The following is a 20,823-nucleotide window of genomic DNA, read 5'->3' on the forward strand; positions in this document are numbered from 1 at the left end:
GAAATGTTCCCTTGGTATCTCTAATTTTCTTGAAGAGATCTCTAGTCTTTCCCATTCTGTTCTTTCCCTCTATTTCTTTGCACTGATCGCTGAGGAAGGCTTCTTATCTCTCCTTGCTATTCTTTGGAACTCTGCATTCAGATGCTTATATCTCCTTTTCTCCTTTGCTTTTCGCTTCTCTTCTTTTCACAGCTATTTGTAAGGCCTCCCCAGACAGCCATTTTGCCTTTTTGCATTTCTTTTCCACAGGGATGGTCTTGATCCCTGTCTCCTGCACAATGTCACGAACCTCCGTCCATAGTTTATCAGGCACTCTATCTATCAGATCTAGTCCCTTAAATCTATTTCTCACTTCCACTGTATAATCATAAGGGATTTGATTTAGGTCATACCTGAATGGTCGAGTGGTTTTCCCTACTTTCTTCAATTTAAGTCTGAATTTGGCAATAAGGAGCTCATGATCTGAGCCACAGTCAGCTCCTGGTCTTGTTTTTGCTGACTGTATAGAGCTTCTCCATCTTTGGCTTAGGTACTTAGGAACACTATGGACTTAGGAATATATAAAATAGTGTAAGTGTGGCTACTCTCTGAAAGTAACCAGGTTGGAACACATAAAGACCCTTAAAAACATGACTATTCATTCTCAGGAGGCATGCTGAATACTTTACATGATTATGTAAAGAAAAGATATGACCATAGACTCAAGAGGCAGTATTTTACAGCAAAATTAGACAATCCCTTAGTTAGCTGTGTGGCCCTCAGTACGCTCTTCTGTTTTAAGTACTTAAATTGTAAAATAGTTATTTAAAAAAATTATTAAAGTTAATAAAGTCACCTTAAAGTTTTGCTAGAAAAATAAATGATACTGCATATGCAAAAAACAGTATATTCCTAACACCAAAACCAGTACACAGTAAATAAAATGCAATGCAAAAACTGCATTAAAAAGACAAAAACAAAAAACCTACTCTTTTTAATAAAAACCAGGTCATTCCTCCTAATCAAACTTACAAGCTTTTGCACAGCAAAGGAAACCATCAACAAAATGAGAAGACAATCTATGGGCTGGGAGAAAATATTTGCAAACAATGAGATTGTCAGGGGCTTAACTTCCCCTCACAAGAAAGCAATGAGACTGACAGGGGTTTAACCTCCTCCTGCAAAAAAAGCAGTCAAATGATAGGCAAAGACCTAAATAAACATTTCTCCGAAGAACACACAGAGATGAAAAGGAACATGAAAAGATGCTCCAAATCACCAATTATTAGGAAAAAGGAAATCAAAATTATAATGAGATGTCACCTCATACAAGTCAGAAGGGCCATCATCAAAAAGTTTACAAATAAGAAATGCTGGGTGTGGAGAAAAGGGAATTCTCTTAAACTATTTGTGGGACTGTAAATCGGTACAGCCACTAAGGAAATAGTAAGAAGTTTAGTTTCCTTAAAAAAATGAAAAAAAAGAACTACCATATGATTCAGCAAGCTCGCTCCTGGGCAAGTAGCTGGAAAAGATTAAAACTCTAACTCAGAAAAGATAAATGCACCCCAATGTTCATAGCAGCACTATTTACAACATTCAAAACATGGAAGTAACCTTGAAGCCCATCAACAGACCAAGGAATAAAGATGATGTGGTACATCATCTATACACACCTCCTACACTGCTGGTGGGAATGTAATTTGGTAAAGCCACTTTGGAAAACAGTATGGAGGTTCTGCAGAAACTAAAAAGAGGATACTATAGGATCCAGCAATCCCACTCTGGGGAATATACCTGGACAAAACCTTTATTCAAAACAATACATGAACCACTATGTTCACAGCAGCACTGTTCACAACAGCCAAAACATGGAAACAACCTGAATGTCCATCGCAGCTGAATGGATATAGATGTGGTCCACATATGCAACGGAATACTACTCAGGCATAAATAGAAACAAGATAGTGCCATCTGCAGTAGCATGGATACAACTACAGATTATCACAGGCTTCCCTGGTGACTCAGATGGTAAAGAATCAGGCCCCAGTGCAGGAGACCCAGGTTCGATACCTGGGTTGGGACAATCCCCTGGGGAAGGGAATGGCAACCCACTCCAGTATTCTTGCCTGGAGAACTCCATGGACAGAGGAGCCTCACAGACCACAGTTCATGGAATCGCAAAGAGTCAGATGAGTGACTGAGTGACTAACACTTTTACTTTGATACTAAGTGAAGTCAGAAAAAGAAAGACAGATACCATATGGTATCACTTATATGTGGCATCTAAAATATGGCACAAATGAACTTATCTACGAAACAGAAACAGACTCATAAAGAGAACAGACATGGTGGGGGAGGGAGAGATGGACTGGGAATCTGGGGTTGGCAGATGCAAACTATTACATTCAGAATGGATAAGCAACAGGGTCCTAAAGTACAGTACAAGGAACTATACTCAGTATCTGTGATAAATCATATGGAAAATAATATAAAAAAAGAATATACATATATGTGTGTGTATAACTGATTCACTATGCTGTACAGCAGAGATTGGCACAATATTGTAAATCAACTATACTTCAATCAAAAAAAATAAAAAAATAAAGATGTGGTACATGTATACAATGGAATATTATTCAGCCACAAAAAAGAATGAAATATTGCCATTTGTAGCAATATGGATGGACCCAAAGACCTAAAGATTATCATACTAAGTGAAGTCAGAAAAAGACAAATATATGAAGGGGAAATTAGCTTTGATGGATATATTAAGACAGGATATATACCAATACAGCCTCTCTCAAGGGTTTTCAAAGGCAATTATGACTATATAAAATTTTCGCCTTACATGATGACTACGGAGTTAACTCAAGGGGTGCCACTTCACTGAGCTACATTGAGAGACAATAGTTCTAAGCCGATCTTTCAGTATCTCTGTTCCTTCCTTAGGAGAGCAGAGAGGTCAAAGGATAGCGTATTAGGTCAAAGAACATGATTCTCATATTTTTTAAGGTCTTAATACATGCTACCAAATTGTCTTCCATAAAACATAATGGGCTTACTTCATCTTCCTTACTCATATCGCCCATTTCATATGATCCCACTTAAGTGTTTTTTTTTTCTTTTTGGCCACGTTGCGCAGCTTATGGGATCTTAAGTTCCCAGTCCAGGGACTGAAACTGGGCCCTAGCAGTTGAGAGTTGTCAAGTCTTAACCACCAGACTGCCAAGGAATTCCCTGCATAGTTTTTTCAAACTAGGTTAGAAGTTATATCAAAACATTGCTCTTTCGCCTATCTCTGATTCCTCTATCTTTTGTTTCAGCTTCTGCCCTGCCCTGATTAAAGAAACTAAAGAACTCAACAGAAAAAAGTGTATTATTTTAAAATTAGTGTTTATTTCCTGTTAATTACATGCATCTCTTTTAACCAGGTTAATATTTGGTTTGCAATTCATTTCATTCAAAAGATCCTTTCTTAATATTCCTGTTCTTAAAGCTTGACTCCTGTCTTAATTACTGACAAAATGCCATGGTCAAAGGTAACCAAAAATTGTTTCTTCTGAAAATAAGTATGTCCCTGTTGTTTAAGTTTTGATCACTCCTGCTCTCTGGTCTCTGTATCACTAAGTATTTGAATTGTTCAATTTGTTCTACAAGTTGGTCTACAGGAAATTTTTATTTTGTTGGCTTATACCCCTTTTCATTTTAGGATTTTTTCCTTTCTTTTTTAAGGACAAAGTCAATTACTTAAAAATCTCCCATTTTACTACATTTACCTTTTTCCAGTGGAACTGTTAAATCAAAGGAGTGGTAAGGACAGACCAGTCAGTTGTGAAATCTTAGGATGATACTCTCAAAAACATTTCAAACTAATTCAAACGCTCATTTTTAAGAGGGGGAATGCTCTCTTTTTAAAAAATGCTCACTTTAAAGGAACCCATATCTCTCTACTATTCTTGGCACATATCTGGGAAGAAACTTCTGCTCCACTCTCAAGGAAGGAGCTGAATCAGAGGATACTTCTGTGTCCTCCTCCTACCCTTCACATTTTCATCCTCATGCAAGTCTCTAATCTATCATCTGAGAATACTGAGGGTGTGACATTCACTTAGCTAATGCTGCTATAAAGAAAGCAACCACGCTGTATGTTCAGGGGACAAGCAGAGAGGTGCGCCTCTTGATGGTTTATTCACTTCAGTTGAGTTCAGTTGCTCAGTCCTGTCCGACTCCTCGCGACCCCATGAACCACAGCACGCCAGGCCTCCCTGTCCATCACCAACTCCCAGAGTCCACCCAAACGCATGTCCATCGAGTTGGTGATGCCATCCAACCATTTCATTCTCTGTCATCCCCTTCTCCTCCTGCCCTCAATCTTTCCCAGCACCAGGGTCTTTTCAAATGAGTCAGCTCTTCGCATCAGGTGGCCAAAGTTCACTTCAGAGCCTCAAATGTTTTTGAAAAATCTGATAAATAACCTCATACCAAACTACTCTGTCACAGGTGAAGAACACTCCCTAGCAAAGTCAGGCCAAAGTTTTTAACACGCTACCTCATCAGCAGGAAACTTTTATAAAATAAAACTGTGTATTTAAATGCACAGAATAAGATATGTTTACTGTATTTACTTCTCAGTGGGAGAGAATCAGATAAAATATGAAAATAATTCTGACATACAGAAAATAATTCTGTATTTTTAAAATGAGTATATATTCATACTTACATTGATAACAAAAGAAAAACAAGTACTTTAAAACTTAAAATACTTACTGTGTAATTGAATTTTGAACACTTTTTTCATTTAAAGTCATTCCAGGAGGTGGGTCATTTTGCAAAGCCAACAGTTCTTTCTGTAGTCGTTTCTAAAAAAAAAAAAAGAGTATCATTAGTAACTTTGTACTTTTTTTTCTTACAATATAATATCCTTGTAATCATACAGTCTGAATCCTGATTAAATTTTTCCCAAATGCTTGTGCCTTTTCCTTTATAAACCCCTTACAGCTATATATTTTACATGCCTAATTCTCAAATTTTTTACTGCTTTCCTATAATTCACAATTATTAAATTATTTTTAAATATATTTGTAACCATTGATGCTATAAGATAGCTACCAAGTTATAAGGTTATAAATGCTTAAAAGTTTAAGCAGGGCTTCCTTTACTGGTTTTCAATGATAACAGTCATAGTTTTCCATAACTCTTAAAGAATGCATCATTTCAGACAAATAGATTTTCCAGAAGAACTATAGAAAACATCTTTTGAAAAAGTTTAAAATAATTTAAATTTACAGCTCCTATTTGTTTTCTTAAGACAGTATCATCCACATATAATTTAATCTTTCAACACCAGAATATAACATATCACAGCCTGAGATTACATAAAGTTATTTTTTTCACATACTAGATGCCCTGAAATGGCTATATATTTGCATTCTTTTTTGTATAGCTTTTATTGTTCAATTCTTCCCTTATTATCATCACTCGACATTCTTTTTCATGACACAGCAAAGCAAAATAAAAACCACAACAGTCCATAATTTATGGGTTTAAAAGCAAAATAACCAACGTTATTAGAAGTGCATGCAACATTATAAAGATTCCTAATGAATATTTTTTTTTGGATTAAAGTACACAAACTGGACTTCCTTGGTGGTCCAGTGGTTAAGAATCAGCCTGCCAATGCAGGGAACATGGGTTTGATCCCTGCCCCAGGGAGATCCCACAAGACAATCCACCAAAGTCAGAAGCCTGCACACCACGAGAGAAAGCCTGAGCACAGCAATGAAGACCCAGCACAGCCACCAATTAATTACAAGTTTGTTTAAAAATAAATAAAATTGTACATAGTAAGTGTTCAGGAAAGAAAAAAAAGCAAGCACACGAGCATGGATTCCTATTCAGAACTTCAAACAACTCTACTTAAAAGCTAGTTTTTGATTTTTCAAAACAGTGGAATATCACTATCAATACAGCAATGTTTGTAGTTTTCTAGATCTTTACAATTCATAACATCTTTCAATAACCCTACAAACATCTAACACCTCTACAGATTAGAAAACTCCTCCCTTTTTTGTTGAGACTCAATGGCACTTTTAATTGGCAAAAGTGAAAACTTTTCCTCAAATGGTACAATATCAAAATTGCTAGCAACAAGGAAAATAAGATATTAACTGCAATTTCTGACCTGTTGCCTTCCAAAATGCAAAATTACAAACTAAAAATTAGTTTAGGAAATTTTTAATTATTGAAAACATAGAAATAAAGCTGCCTAAACAATGTTTTGAATAAAGAAGGAATATATTTGTGAAAAGTGTCTATGCAGAAGAGGGTTTTAAATTTACTTAAGTCAACAGGGGCTACCCTGGTGGCTCAAGACTGTAAAGAATCTGCCTGCAGTGCAGGAGACCTGGGTTCGATCCCTGGGTTAGGAAGATCCCCTGGAGAAGGAAATGGCAAACCACTCCAGTATTCTTGCCTGGGAAATCCCAGGAACAGAGGGGGCCTGGCAGGCTATATATAGTTCATGGGGTTGCAAAGAATCAAACAGGACTGTGTGATTAACGCTTTTCACTTTCAATTAAAGTCAACAAATCCTGTAGGTTCTGTGATTAAGTCAATTTTCAAAAACACTTTTTTTGAAAAAAAGACTAAAAAAAAAAAAGTTTTTTTTTAAAAAGCAGGAATTCTCAGAGATGTCTGATATACTAACTTGCATGACGATTCTCTAAGGGGAGGAAGATAACATACAGGTTTCCAAAGTAATGGAATCCTCTCAGTGTAGGGCATCTTGGGAAAGTCTTGTTTCAATGACCACAGTTTGGGAAACAATGCTGTGGAAATCCTCCAGACCTTGAGAACTTCATATAAGACAGGGAAGACAGCCCTTGTCACTGAATCAGGATACAAAAGAAGGTCAGTTTGCATAACCAGCTACCAAAAGAAACAGAATACAAAGGCAATCTAAGAATTGCGTTGGTGTAATCATCCCTAAAAGACAATGGGACCAGTGCTGAAGAAATGGAAAAGTTTTCCCCACCCCAATACTACTACTTGTATGTCCACAAAGAAAGGGGCCTGCGGCAGACAAACTCCAAGAGAATCTCCAAGTAACTGCTTCCTGGTAGTCACATCCTCCCACACAGTACCAGAGTTGGTCAGTGTAACCAATACGGCAGAAAAGGAAGGTATGTCACTCCCAAGATTAGGTTATAAAAGATTGTGAGTTATGTCTTGGTTGTTCTCTTTAGAATCACTTTCCATACTGTGAACAACCCAATTCAGAGGTCAGCAGGGTAAGGTTAGGGCCTCCTGCCAATAACCACATGTCATGTGGAAGAATCTCCAATCTGGAATCTCCAATTCCAGCCAAGATTTCAGACAGCTGCCGCTGGGGCCAATATTTTGCCCACAAACTCAAATGAGAACCATCCAACTCTTTGGAATTACAAGGGATTTTAAGTGTTTGTTCTTTCAAACACTGCATGTTTTTTCAAACATTTCAAGACATTCGCTGGAGCATGTTTTTTAACAGAGGGGGTGGAGTCAATACATTAAAAGACAAGCCATGCCAGTCCCTTACTGTCTGCTACCAGGCAATAAACTACCTTGCACATCCTTATCTCTGCAGTAGAAAGACAAGACAGGACTAACAAGGGGGAGAGGTGTTAATGAGTACTTACTAAGCACACAATAAAAACCAGTGATTCACCCGTGTACTAAAAAAAAAAAGGTAGAAGGTCAAACGGTGTATTCGGTAGGCTCATAAAAACAGGGATTTCACTCTTAGGTGTATCCTTCACAGAACAATAATTCATTAGAGAGAGCAGGAAATGTTTCTGAGTAAGCAATTTCCCCAGTGGTGCTCTGGCTCTTCTAAAAAACTGGTTCTAAGAACCCTGACTATGAGCAAAGAAGCTAAAAAAGGAGGACTTAAAAGAGTTCAATGTAAAAATACAGGAAAATTCATACTCCGGGATGTGAAGAACCAGTATAACTGTTTAGAAATCATACCAAGCAACATCTATCAACAGAAAGCTATTATCACATGAGGAAGCATTCACTTCCTAACTTTGAAGACTAAGTGTTAAAAGTAGATGTGAAATACCTGCATAAGGACTGAACTCTAGCAAAAGCAAAGATACCACCAGCTCATTAGACCATCAGGGCAACACTGGCTACTTCCCTGGTGCTGCTGCTGCGTCACCTCAGTCGTGTGCGACTCTGTGTGACCCCATAGACGGCAGCCCACCAGGCTCCCCCGTCCCGGGGATTCTCCCGGCAAGAACACTGCCCTTTCCTTCTCCAATGCATGAAAGTGAAAAGTGAAAGTGAAGTCGCTCAGTTGTGTCCGACTGTTCGCGACCCCATGGACTGCAGCCTACCAGGCTCCCCCGTCCATGGGATTTTCCAGGCAAGAGTACTGGAGTGGGGTGCCATTGCCTTCTCCAGACAGCAGTAAAATAATAGCCTCGAACTGAGGTAATGGGAGATAACTGGAAAATATCTGCAGAAGGTAACTAAAGAAGCAGAACTACCCACAAACCACTGGGAGCTGAGGGGGTTGAAAAACTAACAGTTCCAAAGGTTCACAGGCAAATATCACCCTGTCTGTTCCTGAATTAGAGAGGTACGAGAAAAGTAATTACACATATTACAAGTGTATCATGGTTCTCTGAAGCTAAGACACACCATAAATTGTATTATTTTATGTAACACTAAGAAAGGAAAATAGCTACCAGTTAAACAACACTCCACTGACATATCTTGATTTCAGATATGCTAAAGTAGGGAGGAATATGGGCATTCAAAATTGTTAATAAAGGTCTGATCTCCCTAACTGTTAAGTATCAGAACTACTTGAGTAAAAATTAATTTTCTGAGTAAATTTAATATGCCTAAAATGATTCTTCTCTCAATATTTAACACCTACCCCATGACGCATGATCTCAGTTGATCTGTAAATATACACTTTATTCCCAGACTGCATAAAACAGAAGCACATCTGTGCTCCAAGGCAGAAAGACCAGGCAGGCCCACAATCTAAATGTTTGAGAGCATCCCAAATCTAGAATAACCTGAAAATTCTACCTAGCCCTCAAGTGTGTTAGCTTAAGTCTAGAAAACTCAGAGAAATTTGAGCTCTTCTAAGAGATCCAAATGGTTTATACACCCAGTGTGAAAGATCCTGATATATCTAAATACGGTGATTAAAAAAACATGATTTAACACTTTCAGAACTGTCCAGCAGCTCTACAGTCTAGACAGCACCTTCCTTTCTCTCTTTCCTTATGAATACAAATGAATCAAAGTGATATGAATCCATCGTAATTTACTACTTTGGGGGGTAAGAAGACCACTGACCAATTTCGGAGTCAACTATTGTCAACGACAAGACACTGGGAAGCACCACACAATGGAGTGACATTCCCGTATGTCATAATACTATGGTTGAGAAACTCCAGACTACTGCAACAGCTAGGATGCGTCACCCTGCACTGAAGATAGAGTGACAGAAGTTAAACTTTCTCCCACTTCAGTGCTGTGAGGAATTATTCTTGAGATTTCCTCTCCCCTAGAACTGGGGCTTACTACCGGGGTCCAGGAAAGTATCTGTGTAACATGAAAAGGCAGCCCAGGAGCTTAACACCCCCTCTTCTCCACTACCACCACTCCAAGAATCACTACAGCAGCTGTTTCACACCAAAGGTCAAGTGTGGGACAGAAAAAGCCCAAAAGAATAAAACAGATACATACATGATTACTTTTGGCCTTATGAGACTTAAAGCCCTTGAAAAGCTCAAGCCACAGTTTTTATACAATAGAGTAAAAGCAACTTAAAGATCACTTTAAAAACTGTAATCAGGACTTCCCTGTTGGTATAGTAGGTAGGAATCCACCTGACAATGTAGGGGACATGGGTTTGACCCCTGGTCCGGGAAGATTCTACGTGCTGCCAGAGCAACTAAGCCCTCAGGCCACAACTACTGAGCCTGTGCTCGGCAACAAGAGAAGCTACAGCCACAAGAAGCTCACACACAGCAACAAAGAGCCCACTCGCCACAACTAGAGAAAGTCCGTGCACAGGAATGAAGATCCGGTACAATCAAAAATAAATATTCTCTTTTAAATGGAAAAAAAAACCCACCGCAATTGCTGTGAGAACTTCCTGGTAGTCCAGCGGTTAGCACTCCATGCTTCTACTGCAGGGGGCACAGGTTGACTCTCTCACCAGGGAACTAAGATCCTGCATGCAGTGTGGCATGGCAAAACACACACACACACACACCCCAAAACTGTAATCTCTATATTTTGATCAGCCCTGTTCCATTTTCCCCAACTGATATTATCAATACCCATCCCAGTATAGACCCATAATGTTAAACCAAATTTGAATATGCCATGTGCTTCCCTGGAATGACCAGGGAATGAGATATAATGGATAAAAATGAATACTTTTAAATATCAAAAAATTTTAAATGAAAGTAGTAAAACTCTAAATTTTAATACAGATCCCTGACATTATATGTACTGAAAATACTTTAACCTGTTAATAATGATTATTGTGACAGCCTCAGACAACAGTAAGTTCTACAAGCCCACCTGACCCTTCAGCATATAGTTAAAGTAGCTTGGAAGCCCTAGTTCTCACATTTTAAACTGTCATCTGCTCTTTGATTATCAATAACTTGTCATAATACTTAATCTCTAACCACAGACGTTCTCTTTCTTTCTCTTTTACTTGCTGTTTTCCACTTTGGAGCCAGAACCTCCCTTATCAAGCAAAAGGGTTTATTTATTTTGGTGACTACATCACATTTTTTTTTTTTTGGTATAACAAATGCCAACTAATCTTCAGTGACGGCATTAGCACTGACTAACATTTGTTGCTTCGTTTGCTCTTAAACCAGACTATACTCCCTTGTTGAAACTAACTGGAGAAATTAGGAACAAGTTTACCAAGTCCTCATAAAAATGAAAAGCACAGCCCAGTAATTAACAGGTCCACAGACCACACTGTGAAGCATGGTCCTAAGCCATGAAGTTTCATCCCAATGAGGCCATCTTTGCCTCTTTGGCCCCTGATCATTTTCATCAATGCTAGTGCTTTATATATTCGTTCAAGTTTTTGCTTTTTCAGACAGCTGAAGATGATGGGTATTACTGTATTTAAAAAAAAGCACCACTTATAGTTGTTTGATAGTGAACAACACTGTTCAAGTTGATGAATACCACACTCAAATACTCTGAGCAAACAAAGGACTATTTTAAACAGCATCCTAAAAAGTTCATTCATATATAAAACAGCTCAGCTTCTAAACTAATGGATTTGTGTTAAGTATTAGCCAACACTAATACATGTTGAAACAAAGGTATAAAATATTTAAATGATACTCTGACATTATCAATCAAAAAAGAAAAGAATATATCCCTCTTAGATACTAAAAATGACAATATATCAATGGACAAACTGACAAGATCCCTGGCTATGTAAAGCTTAAACTCTAGTGAAGGAAGAGACAGTAAATAAATAGTTAAAAAACAAGTACATGTGTGGTATATTAAAATGTGACGAAAAATGGAGTAAGTTAAGGCGTTGGAGAGTTAGACCTCGCATCCTGTTAAATTTTATTTAAAAGTGACATTTTGAGAAACTAAATGATAGAAATCCTTATTTAGGGTAGGAAGAAATACAAACTAAAGGGGGGAAACATTAAAAATGTGGAGATATATGACAATGATTGCTAATGCAACTGTACTTAAAATGCTCAACATGTTTTCTCTAATTTAATCTAATAATTAACTAAAGGTGGAAAATAAACAATAGGAGGGTATGATGGAAAAATATTAGAACATCATACACATTAACATGGCACAGCAGTAAAGCATACACTTGCAATGCAGGAGAGGAGGGTTTGATTCCTGGGTTGGGAAGATCTCCTGGAGGAGGAAACGGCAACCCACTCAGGTATTCTTGCTTGGGAAATCCCATGGACAGAGAAGCCTGGTGGGCTACAGTCCATGGGGTTGCAGAAGAGTCGGAAACAACTTAGTGACTAAACAACATCATTGTTATCACAATTAATATCATTACACTATCACTACAAACAAAGCTAGTGGAGGTGATGGAATTCCAGTGGAGCTATTTCAAATCCTGGAAGATGATGCTGTGAAAGTACTGCAACTCAATATGCCAGCAAATTTGGAAAACTCAGCAGTGGCCACAGGACTGAAAAACGTCAGTTTTCATTCCAATCCCAAAGAAAGGCAATGCAAAAGAATGCTCAAACTACTGCACAATTGCACTCATCTCACACGCTAGTAAAGTAATGCTCAAAATTCTCCAAGCCAGGCTTCAGCAATACGTGAACCGTGAACTCCCTGATGTTCAAGCTGGTTTTAGAAAAGGCAGAGGAACCAGAGACCAAATTGCCAACATCCGCTGGATCATGAAAAAAACAAGAGAGTTCCAGAAAAACATCTATTTCTGCTTTATTGACTATGCCAAAGCCTTTGACTGTGCGGATCACAATCAACTGTGGAAAATTCTGAAAGAGATGGGAATACCAGACCACCTAACCTGCCTCTTGAGAAATTTGCATGCAGGTCAGGAAGCAACAGTTACAACTGGACATGAAACAACGGACTGGTTCCAAATAGGAAAAGGAGTACATCAAGGCTGTATATTGGCACCCTGCTTATTTAACTTATATGCAGAGTACATCATGAGAAACGCTGGACTGGAAGAAACACAAGCTGGAATCAAGATTGCCGGGAGGAATATCAATAACCTCATATATACGGATGACACCACCCTTATGGCAGAAAGTGAAGAAGAGCTAAAAAGCCTCTTGATGAAAGTAAAAGAGGAAAGGGAAAAAGTTGGCTTAAAGCTCAACATTCAGAAAACGAAGATCATGGCATCCAGTCCCATCACTCCATGGGAAATAGATGGGGAAACAGTGGAAACAGTGGCAGACTTTATTTTGGGGGGCTCCAAAATCACTGCAGACGGTGATTGCAGCTATGAAACTAAAAGACGCTTACTCCTTGGAAGAAAAGTTATGACCAACCTAGATAGCATATTCAAAAGCAGAGACATTACTTTGCCGACTAAGGTCCGTCTAGTCAAGGCTATGGTTTTCCCAGTAGTCATGTATGGATGTGAGAGTTGGACTGTGAAGAAGGCTGAGCGCCGAAGAATTGATGCTTTTGAACTGTGGTGTTGGAGAAGACTCTTGAGTCCCTTGGACTGCAAGGAGATCCAACCAGTCCATTCTAAAGGAGATCAACCCTGGGATTTCTTTGGAAGGAATGATGCTAAAGCTGAAACTCCAGTACTTTGGCCACCTCATGAGAAGGGTTGACTCATTGGAAAAGACTCTGATGCTGGGAGGGATTGGGGGCAGGAGGAGAAGGGGATGACAGAGGATGAGATGGCTGGATGGTATCACTGACTTGATGGACGCGAGTCTGAGAGAACTCCAGGAGTTGGTGATGGACAGGGAGGCCTGGCGTGCTGTGATTCACGGGGTCGCAGAGTCGGACACGACTGAGCGACTGAACTGAACACTAATAAATTACTACTTCCCCCAACAATATTAAACAATTACAACATTTTTCTTTTATCAAATGAAAAAGGGTGAGATGACACAGCACTGAAATGATTTTACCTTATTTAAAAATTAGGTAGAATTTGATTCAGGCAAATTAAGAAAATACTTCCTTTCCTTAGTATACTTCTACAGCTCTTAATTCTAACACTTATTTATTGAAACTTCCCCCCTTTTAGGAAATGGGTAGCCTTCAACAAATCAAGGTGTTCACTCTTATTTTAAAGTTAATCTTTTGGGGAATTCTCTGTCAGTCCAGTGGTTAGGGCTGCCAAGGGCCTGAGTCTGACCCCTGGTTGGGGAACTGGGATCCCACATGTCACCAAACAACTAAGCTCACACTGCAACTACTGAGCACGAGGGCCACAACTAGAGAGTCTGCACATCGCAGTGAAAGATTCTGCATGACACAATGAAAGATCCCTTGTGCAGCTACCGAGACCTGATGCAGCCAGATAAATAAATAAAAAGACTAAACAGAATTTTATTTCTAGCACCATGCAGATACTCTAAATACCTCCACAGAAAACAAAAATCAAATGAACGCAGGAACTTTGAAATATTCAAACGATCAGGGCTGGATTTCATTTTGGAGTTCTCTGCCAAACCCAGGGGTTTAAGACCAAGAAGTATGGAATCTCTCAGAAGACCTGCATAAAACTATGATCCCTCAAACCAATGGTGAGTAAGATAGGGCACAGAAAGAGAGAAGAATGAAATCGGTCTGTTCAGCCTCTAGCAATGGCTAGAGGAAGAAAAAAATGTCTCCCATGAAATGTCTGAATCTCAAGCAGTTACCTACATGGCTCTGTCTGAATTCCCACAGAGAACCTAAGGCAAGAATTTAATGAAGTGGTCAAGGAAGTAACGCCCCAGGCAATAGGCAGAAACAAACAAAATATCCTGGGGAATATAAATTCTATCCACTGAGGCAACAATTCTTTTTTCAGAATCTAGAAACTTAAAAAAGTAATAAGACCCAAATGAGAAGTTATTCAGGAGGAATAGCATAAAATACCTGATGCAATAAAGATTTTTCTAGCTGGAAAAGCACTAGATCCCCAATTAATTTACTTTATGTTCTTGCAGCATTTGTATAACTGTAAACAACTCTAAGGCAGAGATTACTATTGAACTTTGTAATCCTAGCACTCAAAACTGTATTCAGTCACTCATATTCGATTCTTTGCTACCCCACGGACTGCAGTCCGCCTGGCTCCTCTATCCATGGAATTTTTCATGCAAGAATATTGGAATGGGTTGCCATTTCCTCCTCCAGGGGATCTTCTGAACACAGGAACTAAACCTGCATCTCCTGCATTGGCAGGTGGACTCTTTACCACTGTGCCACAGAACTGTGCCTGACACATAATGCTTTCCCTCAGTAAATGCTTTTTTTTTAATTAATAAGGATGCTGACTGCGTCACTTGTATGCAAAATCCAGAAACAATATAGTTGCCTATCAATAATTATACAAATTGTGGCATACAGAAGTAAGACTACACAAACATTAAGCTTCCCAGGTGGCTCAGTAGTAAGGAATCCATCTGCCAATGCAGGAGACTTAAGAGATGTGGGTTTGACCCTTGAGTCTGGAAGATCCCCTGGAGTAGGAAACATCAACCGACTCCAGTATTGTTGCCTGGAAAATTCAATGGACAGAGGAGCCTGACAGGCTACAATTCATGGGGTTGTAAAGAGTCAGACACAACTCAGCACACATAAGCACACACACAATCATTAAGAATGATGTGGGACTTGCCTAGTGGTCCAGTGGTTAAGAATCCACCTGCCAGTGTAGGGGATACGGGTTTGATCCCTGATCTGGGAAGATCCCACAAGCCGTGGGTCAACTAAGCTCCAACCACTGAGCCCCCACTCCAGAGCCTGTGCTCTGCGATAAGAGAAGCCAACACAATGGGAAGCCTGAGCACTGCAGCGAAGAGTAATCCCCAAGCTCTGCAAACAGAGAAAGCCTGCATACAGCAAAGAAGATCCAGCACAGCCAAAAATTAGATGAACAAAGCATTCTTTAAAAAGCTATGTCTTTAAAAGAAAAAGAATGATGTGGATTTCTGTGTACTAACACCAACAGAAGAATCCCAAAACATACCGAAATGGAAAAAAGCAAGCCTCAAAAATACTTGTAATTTCTTTATATTAAAACAAAAGCAAGAGTTATACAATCATATAAATGCATATGGAAAAGACTAGAAGCAAGCACATCCAACCATTCTATAGTAGTTCCTTCCTAGCAGTATAAATAGAGAAGTGGATACTCATGTTTGCACTATATACTTTTATATATATATTTATATACATATATACTTATATATGCCATCACTTCATGGCAAATAGATAGGGGAAAAACAGAAACGGTGACAGATTTTATTTTCACGGGCTCCAAAATCACTGCAGATGGTGACTGCAGCCACGAAATTTAAAAAGACACTTGCTCCTTGGAAGAAAAGCCATGACAAACCTAGAGAGCATATTAAAAAGCAAAGACATCACTTTGCCAACAAAGGTCCGTATAGTCAAAGCTATGGTTTTTCACGCACAGATGTGACAGCTGGACCACAAAGAAGGCTGAGAATAGAAGCACTGATGTTTTCAAATTGTGGCATTAGAGAAGCCTCTTAAGAATCCCTTGGACAGCACGAAGATCAAACCAGTCAATCCTAAAGGAAATCAACCCTGAATATTCACTGAGCGATGGATGCTGAAGCTCCAATACTGTGGCCACCTGATGTGATATGCCAACTCACTGGAAAAGACCTTGATGCTGGGAAAGACTGAAGGCAAAAGAAGAAGGGGGGCAGCAGAGGATGAGATGGTTGGATGGTATCACTAACTCAATGGACATGAGTTTAAGCCAACTCCAGGAGATAGTGAAGGACAGAGAAGCTTGGAGTACTGTAGTTCACGGGTCACAAAGCTGCACACGACTTAGCAAAAGAACAACAAACAAGAACAACATTAAAAAATGAGTAAGTTATTTAGTTAAAAGATAAAAGTTAAATGGATGGTGAAAATATATAGTTTCTGTGATTTTTAAAAGACATAACTGAAACGTAAGGACAAAGAAAGGTTTAAAATCAAAGGACAGAAAAAGACACCAGGTCAAAAGAAATGTTGATATAGCTGCACAAGTATCAAGTAAAATTGACTTTTTAGACCAATTGACTTTTTTAGACTCTGTTAGACCAAAAATACTAACAGAGATTTTAAAAAAACAAACTACATAATGATAAAAGGTTCAGTTCATCAAAAGTATAAATATATCCAACTTAGCTTCAAAGACAGACCAAGGAAAATTAACAAATCTACCTTCATAGCAAGAGATTTTATTAACATCTCTCCAAGTAATAGAGACAAAAAAGCCTGTAAACTATTTTTGCCAGACTCCCCTGTCTTCCACTCTGCCAACAGAAGTTACTGAGGGGGAAAAAGAAACACAAGGCAAAAGTAGAAGAAAAATGCCATTTCCCCTCCCATTCTTTCCTGTTTCTGATACACCCAAGTGAATGAGTTTCCACCTACTGAAGTCAAGACCAGGCAGCTGTAGAACCAGGAGTGTGCATGGTTCTATGAAGTAGCAGGAACTCATACCAGTATCTCCAGCAGCTTAGCACAAGTACAGGCTCTTTAGTTCCACCCATAGGTAGTAACAACTCCTAGCTTTTTAGACAATAATCTCCCTCTCCCTCTCAAACCCTTATAACTGAAAACAGTGTGGCAGATGTACTGGAGAAGTTTAAGACAGAATGAAAGCCAGGAGGCCAAACTGAAAACTGATCGAAGAATAAGAGGTTGAGACATTACTAGTGAACAACCAAGATACAGAACAGACAGGACTGAGTGGTAAATGATCAAGAGAAGTGAGAAAGAGAAAAAAAAAAAAAAGACTCCAGGTTAGCTTGAATGATGGTGGAAATATTAATTTGAAACATACACAGCAGGAAGAACAGGTAGAGGAAGCTAGTCTACGTGGGGATGGAAGCAGATGAGATTAAAATCAGTTTTGGACGTGTAGATTCAAGCTTCCTGAGAACATTCAGAATGATAGACAAAAATAACTGAATCAAACAGAGCTGAAGTCTAGCTGCTCCTTTTAAATGAACTCTTTAGGCTAGGTATCCTCTCTACCATGAGCCCAATGGATCCATGATATATACTTTAAAACAGCTTGGCTCCAGGAGGCAATGAGTTTACAATGATAAAATCATATCCAAATTTCTCAAGCTAGTTCAGAAGTTATCTGTCTGGTGTTCCAGAAATTAACACTCTAAATAAAATATTTAAGCTACCCAGAAACCTTGACTCTGGATGAAATAAAGTACAGTTGAGAGTCTACTGTCCTGCCCTTGTGATCACTACATTTCAAGCTCTAAGTGAAAAACAGTAATTAGCATTAAGTCTGATAGAGTAAAGGTCTCATTTTAGGTAACCTTTTTTGACAGGAGAGGAATATTTAAATCCCTCCCCCCCGGTAATGTCTAATTCAAAATTTTTTACCTTTCAGATTTGGCTATGCTGGGCTACATTTAGAGATTCTGATAACTATTAATAAAGCTGCTGAGGCAAATAAAATATCATAAAGCATAAGACAACTATGTCGTGGGAAATGTAGATATACAAGATTCGGTACACACCAACTCTTTTTTTCCCCCTTTAAATTTATTTATTTTTGGTGGGTTCTTCTCTAGTTGTAGGGAGCAGGGGCTACTCTTTGTTTCAGTGTGCAGACTTCTCACTGGGTGGCTTCTCTTGTTGCAGAACATGGGCTCTAGGGCACACGGGCTTCAGTAGTCGGGGTACCCGGGCTCTAGAGCACAGGCTAAGTAATTGTGCCCACGGGCTCAGTTGTTCCACAACATGTGTGATCTTTCCAGACCAGGGATCAAACCTGTGTCTCCTGCATTGGCAGGCAGATTCTTTACCACTGAGCCACGAGAGAAGCCCTCAAGTCTTAAATAAATATGCTGAGTGGAAAGTCTGGTTTGACCTACAAACCAAACTGTAGATCTATCACAAGAGGCAAGAATTAGGATTTAGGGTAATAGTACTGGTTACTTATTTGTTAAAAATGTAAGCAGAAGTCAAGCCTCAAGAGTAAAAGTGCATGGTCCAGTAGTTAGGACTCCATACTTTCAATGCTGGGTACCAGGGTTCAATCCCTGGTCAAGGAACTAAGATCCTAGAAGCCACAAGGTGCATCCCAGGAGGGGGAAGAAAACGTTTAAGTGCTAAAAGGAGTATGTTCAACTGGAACACTTAACATCTTCTTTCCAGGAGAGTATAGTACGTGTGACTTTGGATAAGTAATATTCTGTCTTAATTTCTACATAATTAAATATCTACCTCATGCTCAGTAGCATCCAACTCTGCAACCCCATGGACTGTAGCCCACCAGGCTTCTCTGTTCATGGAATTTCCCAGGCAAGAATACCGGAGAGGGTTGCCATTTCCTTCTCCAAGGGATCTTCCCAACCCAGGGATCAAACGCAGGTGGATTCTTTAGCACTGAGTCACCTGAGAAGCTGGACTGTGACTAACAGAATGAGATGGGTCAACAAATATACCAATATTTTGAAAAGTTTAAATAAACACACTAAGGCAGTATTAAAATTTACAGATAGCAACTAAAGCAAAGATATGAAATAAAAATATCCTAAAATTAGGATATTAGAAAGAACTTTATTAGAAAGCACGTGAAAATGTGTATCAACTTTGTTTATTTGGGGGAATTTTTTTTTTTTCTTTTAACCCAGTCCCTTGGCAGTGAAAGCTCTGAGTCTTAAGCATTGGACTGCCAGGGAATTCCCTAGAGTGATATTTTAAATAACAAACTTCAGCTCTTCTTTCAACTGGAAAAGAAGATTCTCTGCCCTTCTCGAATCCTTCCACCTCTCTCTGGACCTCATGCCTTACCAACTCATCCAGGATATTGTTCTCAGAGTCAATAAGGTGGTTTCTAGTAACTTCACCCTTTCCCAGTCCATAACCCCTTCCTTCAGTCATCAACTGGGTCTCTCCTCGCTTTAAAACAGCCATGATTTATTTTCTGTCAATTTCTTCCTTTTCTTTCATTGCAAAACTCCATGAAAGAAGTGGGTGAGCCAACATCCACTGCCTCTACTTCCCCTCTAATACATACCCTTAAAGCTTCAATCCCTGCAAGTTTCTGAGAGTTCAAGCCACTTGCTGATTAAATCTACTGGAGGTCTTCTTTCACAGATTTATCACTCACAATCTTTCATGTGAAGAGCTTTCTCTCTTTGATTCTATTATGCCAAACTTGGTTCTCTTCCTATTTCTGCTATGGTTCTTATGTTTTACTTGCTGGGCCTTCTTTTTGTAGGTACTCACAGAGCAAAAATTTCTGGTACTTTTGGTGCCACAACTTTCAACTCACTATCATCAGGTATTTTGAAAGCTAGAAAACACAGATTCTATGACTTAGGAACACCATTCTTGAAACTTTACCCTAAAGAATAACACAAAGCTGGGGGTGCAAGGGAGAGGAAGCAGCACACGTGCAGCTTGTAATGGTGAAAGTGTGGACACAGGAATATGGCTACTGTTAGAACAAACACTGATGCTCAACTCTCTATACCAAAGGACAGCTTCCACAGCTTTTATCTTTTAAGGTTTATGACTTCAAAAAGATTTTATAAAATTCTTTGTAAGCTGTAAGACAAGATGGATCTTAGTTACATGGATATATCCTTCTTGCAGATTTAGTCTCAAAGGAGCACACATCTGGTTATTTACAATGTACTGAGTATGACTCAGTTATAATACTGACTAATGTTACAACACTCTTCTAACAAATACACATTTTTAAAGATGTACTGTATTCCTCCTACAAGTTTACTGTTCTAGGTTTAACATTTTTCAATGAACATAAAATCTGGTTTTGCAATGGAATCCATCTTAGATAAATAAAAGATAGTACAGATAATTTGAGAACATTTTTTATTCTGTCAAGCAGAGTTATCTGAAAGTACAAATAATAAATTTAAGTTAGGGAGACCATTTCTCAAATTACAAGTATACCCTAAGTATCATATCTAGGGAAGTTACCTAAGTTCTGGGTCCATTTCTTCATTTTAAAAAAGGATTATCTCTGAGTTCTTTTAAATCAAAAATTCCAGAACACAAGTTACTCTATTTCAATTTTCACAAGTTAAAGCTTCCTCCATTCAGTCCAACTCAATCATATATAGC

At 38.8% G+C, this 20,823-nt stretch overlaps 1 protein-coding gene across 1 annotated transcript in view; it reads right to left on the minus strand.

Annotated features, from left to right (window-relative positions):
- The window catches only part of UBE2W (ubiquitin conjugating enzyme E2 W), a 64,851-nt gene that overhangs the window by 28,369 nt on the left and 15,659 nt on the right, over window positions 1-20,823 (minus strand). Inside the window, exon 2 of the mRNA XM_052651823.1 lies at window positions 4,750-4,841. Coding sequence (XP_052507783.1) covers window positions 4,750-4,841 — 92 coding nt within the window. The remainder of the gene's footprint in view (window positions 1-4,749; window positions 4,842-20,823) is intronic.

Source organism: Budorcas taxicolor, chromosome 14, assembly GCF_023091745.1.
Source record: "Budorcas taxicolor isolate Tak-1 chromosome 14, Takin1.1, whole genome shotgun sequence".
NCBI lineage: Eukaryota > Metazoa > Chordata > Mammalia > Artiodactyla > Bovidae > Budorcas > Budorcas taxicolor.